The sequence below is a fragment of the Limulus polyphemus genome, unplaced genomic scaffold, assembly GCF_000517525.1.
Source record: "Limulus polyphemus unplaced genomic scaffold, Limulus_polyphemus-2.1.2 Scaffold927, whole genome shotgun sequence".
In the NCBI taxonomy this organism is placed as follows: domain Eukaryota; kingdom Metazoa; phylum Arthropoda; class Merostomata; order Xiphosura; family Limulidae; genus Limulus; species Limulus polyphemus.
The window spans coordinates 291,155-300,584 of NW_013666537.1; the positions used below are offsets into that span (position 1 = coordinate 291,155).

The 9,430-nt window shown below is 32.0% G+C and overlaps 1 protein-coding gene across 1 annotated transcript in view; it reads left to right on the forward strand.

The window, feature by feature from the left end:
- The window catches only part of LOC106461286, a 51,821-nt gene extending 49,979 nt beyond the window's left edge, over nucleotides 1-1,842 (forward strand). Inside the window, exons 12-13 of the mRNA XM_022388155.1 lie at nucleotides 99-165; nucleotides 530-1,842. Coding sequence (XP_022243863.1) covers nucleotides 99-165; nucleotides 530-751 — 289 coding nt within the window. The 3' untranslated portion in view covers nucleotides 752-1,842. The remainder of the gene's footprint in view (nucleotides 1-98; nucleotides 166-529) is intronic.
- The last annotated feature ends 7,588 nt before the right edge of the window (nucleotides 1,843-9,430 follow it).

Genomic DNA, 9,430 nt, shown 5'->3' on the forward strand with positions numbered 1-9,430 from the left:
GTAAAATAAGATATAAAATCATATCTCTTGTACATGTACATAGTTAGATGTCAACACAGGTAAAGCAGTTTTATTAATTTTTCTACTTGTGTTTATAGGAATGGCATTAACACCTATCTTTTCAATCGAGAGAAATGGAGAAAAGAAAATTCTAGAAATCAAAAGGTACCATAATATGAACTAGTGTTGCAAACTGTTCTTTATGAAAAAAAAAACAATAATTTAATGTATTAAGATTAGAGGGGAAAAGATTTGCATTTAGAAGTATGTACACAAGAATTGGAAGCTTTTTTAAATTTATCTCAACTAAAGATGAATAATTTTTTAACTAAGTGATAAATCATGTAATATGTAAAAAAAAAGTGTTTAAAACGAAATTTCAACTATTAATGTTTGAAGGTCTTCTTGAGCTCTACCTTGATCAGTATTTAAATATTTCAAAGAGTCTATATGCAGACATTTTTTTGTTAATTAAATACAGAATTTTTGCATTCTTTAATGCTGCTGTGTTTATTTTTTCTGTTCATAGAGTACAAGCTCAAAAACTCCAGTTAATGACTGTAAACATGATGAGAGTCGAAGAGGGAAATTTCCAGAAAAATTACCTCAGGTTTTATTCAAAGTCACAAGATCAGCTGAAAAAACGGAGGAATTTGAAGAGAATGATTATTATTTTTCTGATTCGGAAAGTGATGACGAACTTGTTTATGCCAACATTGGTTCCATGCCTGTACTTGCTGATACAAAATAATTTTATTCATCCATTCTTTTAAATCAGACCTGACACAAAAATTTCAATAGCATTCTATTATACTTCTTTTGGAATAAAGATAACCTTCAAGCAGCTATTGGCATGGTGTGTACTAGTTTGAAATAAGTCATGTGCACAAATTGATACTAGATATTATAGTAAATAATGTGTTTTTCAAGCTTGTGCTGATACTTATTATTATGTAAAACAATCAATATTTTAGACTTAACAATTCATCATTCAGTTCATACTTTTTAATAAGACAAAAACAGACTTACATTGGATCTAAGATTTTAACTTTTCCATGAACATTTCAGTTTCAATTTTTCTATATGAAAAGCAGAATTTTTTAGATTTTCATATACAGAGATATATAAAGTTAAGGTACTTTTTTTAGGTTTTTTTTTTGGATGGACTGGGATTTACAAGATGAATTTTTAAATCTCTTATTTAATAAATATACCATTGAAAGATATTTTCTTAAAATATAATTTCTTTTTTATTTCATATATGAATAACCTCTTAGATATACATCTCTGTATACTTTTATTCTGAAGACTATGTTATTGCTCTGATAAGTTTATGAAAAATGCAAAACAATAACATTGCTTCATTGTTAGCTTGCACTTAGACTGGGATAATTCATTCATATCTACTGGAATTTACTTTGTATTGCAAGCTCAGAATTGATATAATGTTTAGTTAAGACTTACACTGTTCATACCTTTAATGATTTTCTTACATTATAACCTCATGTTTAATTAATGATGTCACAAATGACATGTTTATTACTACTTCCTTACGTGTACAGATGTTGTTGAGTCTTCCATCATTAATTGCAATAAATATGTGTTTTACAAAAAACAGAAAAGCTCATGCTTTGTATCAAATGTGTCTTTCATGAAACAAACAAAAAGTTTATCTAGTTTGAGTTCATCCACATGAAGTACTTGAACCCATGATGCCAAATGGTTAAAGTCTTTCCAATTCTATCCTGAAGGACATTTTCGTATTTCTACTGAATTATTCACTTAAGTAGAGAATTTTTTATACATTTTATAATTAGAAAGATATGTCTTAGTCGTGTGTGAAGTTTTAGGGGTTAAGTCTGGAGTGTAGAAAGCAGATTAGCTAACTGAAACCATTTTGTTAAGGAAAGGATAAATCTCAATTTAAGTACTTGCAAATAAACTATATTATAATTTGTTGAAAACAAAATACATATTTGTATTTGTTAATTAATATATCATAAATGAAATATAATTCACATATCTTAAACTTTCTTACATAGAACCTTGTTTTTCTGAATATGGCACAGTCCATGTGATTAACTTAACAGAACATGATAAATACTCCAATCAGAATAGAAATAAAAAGTGATATGTAAAATTTGATGTACACAATAATAGTTTTTAAAGGATGAAACCTACCTGAAAAGCAATTCTTTATATTCATCTGCTAAATGTATCATGTGGTTGTCTGAGTTGAATCAACCTACTAATTATGTTTGAATCACTATAAATATATTTTAGCAACATTATCTTATTTTGATAACTTTCATTCCTGATATTAAAAAATGGTAAGAAAATGTTCCTTTGGATAACAACTATCAGTGTAGCAAACATAAGAAATCTGTTCTACAGAAATCTGTATTTTTTATGAGATCATTTTATAACAAATGAAATTTGTTGTTCTTTATGAAAAATGGAGGGAGTATTTTCTTTAGTAGAGATAATCGGTTTGTAGTAAATGTAAAATTTAAATCTAATGGGAGTAGGAATTTTAAATGTGTGTCCATTAGCAACTAAAGAAAGTGTATGTAATATCATGTGTGGCATGTTTGTTTTCATTTCTTTGATTCAACAGGTTGAGGTGATTTCTTAAGATATGAGTAAAGAAGGAAATTTTTTGAGCAGGGAGGTCGTATTTCTTTCTTTGTATATGTCAAGAGCTTGTACTAAAATCATTGTAGATATCACTTTATAATAATGATCCCTGTAGATGTCAGTACATAGTAGAAATCCTCAGTTTGTTTTCAGAGTTAATAATATGACCATTTCTTGTCATGTGATATTTAATAATTGTGAAGAGCATAATTCTGCATTTTTTCAGTATATTTTTGTAAGCTTTGCATGGTGCCTAGGATCTATAATTTAATGTTAACAGGTTTTATCCTCAGTCTTCACAGTTATAAAACATTTTGCCTAGGATCTATAATTTAATGTTAACAGGGTTTATCCTCAGTCTTCACAGTTATAAAACATTTTGCCTAGGATCTATAATTTAATGTTAACAGGTTTTATCCTCAGTCTTCACAGTTATAAAACATTTTGCCTAGGATCTATAATTTAATGTTAACAGGTTTTATCCTCAGTCTTCACAGTTATAAAACATTTTACCTAGGATCTGTAATTTAATGTTAACAGGTTTTATCCTACTCACTTGAAGTCTTCACGGTTATAAAAAATTTTGTATTAACTGTCTCTTGTGATTGTAAGTCCCTCTATATGCTATTTTAGTATACTTTTACTTTATTCTTTTGAACTTTGAGTGTAATTTGTTGACTAGAGATAGTTTTGAACATTCTCAGGAAACTTTTTATAGCTTGTATATATAGTAAGTAAATATATGGGTGTGTTGTGCTAAGGATTCTTATACAGTAGATGTTTATGATTGGCGATAAATTCAAAAAATCAACAAACAGCACTCACTCCACTTGTTTTCAAAATAATATATATATTCGGAACTAGTTAAACGTATGTAAAACAAATTCTTTACACTAAGGTAAATCATAAACACTATATAGTTCTCTTCTTCTTGCCAAAAGTCCACTTAGGACAATTCAATTGCTTTAGAATTTGAATTGACAAGCCGAACTATTTTTTCTCTAGTACTATCGCCAAACTATCTGAGTATAGTTCACTTACTTTATCGTCAAGTTACTATGGTTGTATCCTATACTTCCAAAATCGCCTGCTCATTTTTTCCCTTTTTGTATTTCTGAGAATCATCTGTCTATTTTGCAAAGTCCACCGAGGCTAGGTTTAATTGCTTTAGAACACCCTTTGATGAGACAATTATTTTCAAAAAGTCAGAAAACTGTTAATCTCACTTCCATGGCCAGGTGGTTAGGCAATCTGCAAGTCGCAGGTTCGAATCCCTGTCACACCAAACATGCTCGCCCTTTCAGCCGTGTGGGGCATTATAATGTGACGGTCAATCTCACTATTCGTTGGTAAAAGAGTAGCCCAAGAGTTGGCGGTGGGTGGTGATGACTAGCTGCCTTCCCTCTAGTCTTACACTGCTAAATTAGGAACGGCTAGTGCATATAGCCCTCGTGTAGCTTTGCGCGAAATTCATAAAAACTAATCTCACTTCACACCTACAACGGTTAACTTTACGTTTCTAACCAAAACTCTACTTCCTATGACTTTACCTTCTTGTCTGTCTGTCTCACTCATCTCACACTATATATATATTTATCATCTGCTCGCCTTCTAGAAATCTCTATTCACGTGATATGTGATAGCCTCAACATCAATGAATTATAAACACACGCATGATTCTTACCGAGTTACTTAACTAAACTTTTTCTAATGTCTACTTTAAAATAATTGCTCTTAATTCTCTTGTTATGAAAAACTAAACAATCATGGAATATTCACTCACAAAATAAATTAATTATACCTACACTAAACAGTCTTTTATATCATGACAAACATAATAAGATAAATATATAGCTCAATACCTAGAATTTTCTTGAATGAGCTAGTTTGAACTTGTAGTTGAAGAAAGAAACGTTTTTAATTTTTTTTTACCAAATAATTAATACAACTATTCTCAACAATAGAATCTACTACAACATCGGTGTCAGGAGTGGGATTATTTTGGTAAAAATAAAATCAAGACTGAATTTATAATGTACAACATGTGCTTGAAGCAATATTGCAAAATTTGTTGGAAATGATGTAAAATTAGAAAGAAAATCAAGAAACAGAAAAGGAGGAGAAAACAGTAAGTTAAGAGAGCAATTAGAAGAACGAGAAGTAAAACTTAGAAAAATTTTGATTAAAAATCAATTTCATAGAGGAAGCTATAGAAATTAGCAAAGAACAATAAAATAAACAGAGAAGTACAAAAAATTATCACAGGGATGATAATAAGACAATAATGTACAAAAGAACATTGAAGTCAGGATAAAACAGTCAGAAGCTGAACTGGCAATTGTAAATATCAAACCAGCTACATCTCCATAACCACTCAAAATTTTCAGTCTGTTCCTGTTACTAATACTGCTGTAACACCCCTTCTTACAGGAGTTTTTGGTACCAGTCCAGCTACACCACTACTTTATTAACTTATGGAATTTAGTAGGCCAGTTGAGAAACCAACAGACTATGGAAGGCAAATCAGGCACAGTTTGATATAATTTATAAAGTGAATGGATAGAATAGTGAACATCAAATTCTTATTTAACTTGCTGCACATTTAATAGGATCAGCTTTAACAAGATTAAGCAATCTTCCAATAGAGAGTCATAATGATTACCATGTATTAATTGGCTTCCTTATAAAACAGATTCAGCGTTACATTAGAAGGAAATTTCAAAAGCCATTGTAGGAACAGAGAAAGGAAGAAAGATGAGACCTTAGATAAATTTGCAAAAATACTTATCCAGATGTACCACATGAAATGATTCATAGATGCATTAGGATATGTGAATCAGTCTAAAGCAGAGTAGTTGTACTGCTTTGAAAGAAGCTGTTCAATTTGCAGTGGAACTTGTAGCAGATAAAGAACTAAAAACACTACAGAAAATATGGTATCCTCAGATCAAATAGTGGGAAAATACCAACCTCTGATGGAAGTATGGAAGAATAATCAAACAACTGATTACTCAGAATGGAGGAAGTAAAGGAGGTGTTTCAACTGTAACTTAAAAGGACATGTTGCCAGAAATTACAGACCAAAGCCAGAAAAAAATAAATAAAACGATCACAGAAAATAAGAACTGCTTTTAAGTGTGAAAAACAGGGATATTACAACAGAGACTGAAGTGAATCAGTCACCAGCAATAAACTTAATAGACAATATCCTAATGCTCAAATGTCCCAAATGAAATGCGGAGTGCTTTATTTTAATAAACCATTCCATTAATGATAAGGAAACCTTACTCTGTGTTTAATGATACCAGTTCTACAGCTAAATGCTCTGGTAATAATAGGTGAAAATATGCCTACAAAGATGATGCAAGAAGATAGTTATATTAATGACAAATGGTCACATAGTTCCAATAAGATTAAAGCTAGAAGTCACCATTATGATGGGTGACTGAATAATTAACGTAGAGAGAATACTGATGTGACGTTAACTAACTTAAACAGTTTCATAGTCTTTGATCAGGAAATCCTTGTACATTACAGGACAATTATACTACCAGTGTCAAATAGTACAGACGTACAAGGTTGTGAAGACAACATACCTAAAATGTAATAAAGTAGAATGCAGATAATCCAAAACCAAGTTAATATTTGGAGGTACCTTGGTGGGAGAACAGCCGTGTGGTTAGCTTCAGAGAAGACCATTAGAAATAAGTCAACCTGCTGGAAAGCTCAAAACATAACTGGCTATTGAAATTTACTCCCTGATCCACGTGAATCTCTTCGGGTGTTGCCAAATTAGGCTAGCTAGTGTTTCACCAAACATGCCCTTAAGTAGAGCAGAAACTGGAGGAGTGTAACAAAAGGGATTTTAACTATTTTCATTCTGAGTTTATGATTTTGGGATATTTTGTTATTTTGGTTTTCGGGCTTTTTGGTCTATTTTTTGTGTTTTTTAACATTTTGCATTTTTGAAATTGATCAAGTTTTAAGCATATAACATACTATTGTCAGGGGCTTGTGGACAGCTTTTGCCATTGACCTTTGTGTTTGTAGATTCTCAACAGTTACAAGATGTCACGTTTTACTTGTTTGTTTGTTTGTTTGAATTTATGCACAAAGCAACACAATGGGCTATCTGTGCTCTGCCCACCACGGGTATCGAAACCCGGTTTCTAGCGTTGTAAGTCCGCAGACATACCGCTGTGCCACTGGGGGGCCACGTTTTACTTAACACTGCTGGGGTGCAATTTTTCTAGATGGTCCTGGTTGTCCACACTCCTTTGTTTTCTAATGCCATTAAATAAAATGGATATCTACATCTTGGAAATTCTAATTGGTTGATCTTAACACATCTTTGTTATGAAGAAATGAATATTTTTTATCAGAAAGGTTGTGTTTGTTTGTTTTGAAGTTAAGCACAAAGCAACACAATGGGCTATCTGTGCTCTGCCAACCACGGGTATCGAAACCCGTATTCTAGCGTTGTAAGTCCGCAGACATACTGATGTGCCACTGGGGGACTATCAGAAAGGACTATTACATACCTTTTTTCAAAAGTGATTAACATTTGGTGGCATCACGATACTTAAATATGCCAAACAATATCAAAATGTAACTCTCATATATTCCGTTTTACCGCGATTTTAAATCGACCATGGTTATCACATGACCTACTGATTTAAGTGGTATATATATATATATATATATATGATGTTTCTGTTCTAATCAAGAAGGATCTCCACATAGAAATGTGCAAACAGGGTATGCATTCACCAGGCTTCCAATCATACTTCATGTTCAACCATCGCATACCTCAAGCAATTTAAGAATGAAACATGTTATCTATGCTATTCCATATAATAACATACCAGTCAATTTACCAGATGCAGTGCCTATAGATTTCTCTAGGATTGGATTATTTAAACAGTACAATGGAAGAATTATGGAAAGCCAGCAGGAAAGAGTGATGTACTTTGGACATGTCAACTTTATGATTAAATCTTATCCAATGGAAACTGCAAGAAAGAGCTAATGTTAGGATGCATGCTCATCAGATAGAGTGTCTGTACATAGTGACATGGACTGTAGCGAGGCTCCAAAATCGTTTTAATATTTGCTCAACCTTTGTACAATTATTTATGACGTTGTTTATACATTTGGCAATTTCTAAGCGTACAGCTAGAAAAGAAAATCATAAAAAATTAAAATGAATATAGTGTTAAAGATAGATAACACAAAAGAAAAAATATAAGAAAGAGTGAATCTAAAAATGTAATGTTTAAGGACATCAAGCAAACGCAATGATTAACATTAAAATTGTAAAACTTTTGTTAAATTATATCAAGTGTGAATTTATGTTTACTGTTTTATGCTTCACGGAGTTCTTTTTCTTTTTGATTTCTCAGTTATACATTTCATTTCGTTCTTGGTAACTGAATCCTTCGATCTCGTTATTTGAGAACTTCTGTAATAGTTACTTACGTAAGTATTATTACCCGGTAATATTAAACAAATTTGCCACGACAGCGTGTTTTTCACTTTGTTGGTCATAATCAGTGCAACATCAAGATAAAGAGAAGTTTCAACCATATTACTGAATATGCATAAAGTGTTCTATCCCTTACCCAAATAATTATTTTCAACACTAGGATATCTTAGATCTGTCTTGAACTTGTGTATTACGTATGAAAACAGTTTCAATATTTAATAGTTTAGAAAAAATTAGTAAGATCAACATTTATTTGAAAAGGAGATAATATCATTGTCAAACTTGGCATTGTGTAGTTTATTTTTTGTTTTCCTGTTCTGATAGTTAAGTACCAATGCAATGTTACAGTTTCATAAACATGTTTTACTGTAGTGAAAGTTTATAAAAGGTTTGTTTCTTAAGGACAAAGCTACACAAAAGTCTGTCTGCACTCAGGCCACTGAAGGTATTTTCGAAGCGGTCTCCCTGTGGGATAGCGGTAAGTTTGCGTACTTACAACGCTAAAATCCGAGATTCGATTCCAGTGATGGACACAGCAGATAACCCAATGTGTTTTTGCTTTAAAAATAGAGAAAGAAATTAACGAAGCCCGATTATGGGCATTATAAGCCCAGAGATTTACCTTTGATCCACCAGTGGCAAACTTTATAAGGTATCTCGAAGATGTTTGTGTTGTTACGTGACGCTATTTAACACGTTTTGTTAGGGTCTTATATTATTGTTTACAAAATTCGAACAAGCAGCTAATATGAACAATAAATTACTGAAAAGCTGACAATTATTATAATATTTTTAGGTAATTTCAGCACGAACAGAAGAGTCAATGAAATTGTGTTTCTAAACAATACATTTTATAACAAGTAATAGTTTGTAATGATTACATACACAGCGTGGTCACAAGTAAATAGACACCACCTTTTCAGAAAAAATGAATATTTTCAGTCATATTCATATGAATTGATATATTTATAATTTAATTAATATCTAGTAGATCTTCTTTTCGCTTCGTGGAGTTCGTTGATCCTTTGGGGCATCGTGAGAATCATCTAGTGAATCTTAGATTGTGGGATTTTCGCCCACTCTTGCTTCAAAACCTGGAGTAGATTGCTCTTCGAAGTTGGTTTTTTTTGTTGTTTCTTGACTTGCTGGTCGAGTATGGCCCAAAGGTTTTCGATGGGGTTCATGTCAGGAGATTGGCTCGACCAGGGCAACTTCTGGATGCCATTTTCTTCCTGCCACTTTTGGATGTTTCTAGCAGTGTGACACAGTGCTCCATCTTCCTGGAACAACGTTGTGTTCTTGTCTGCG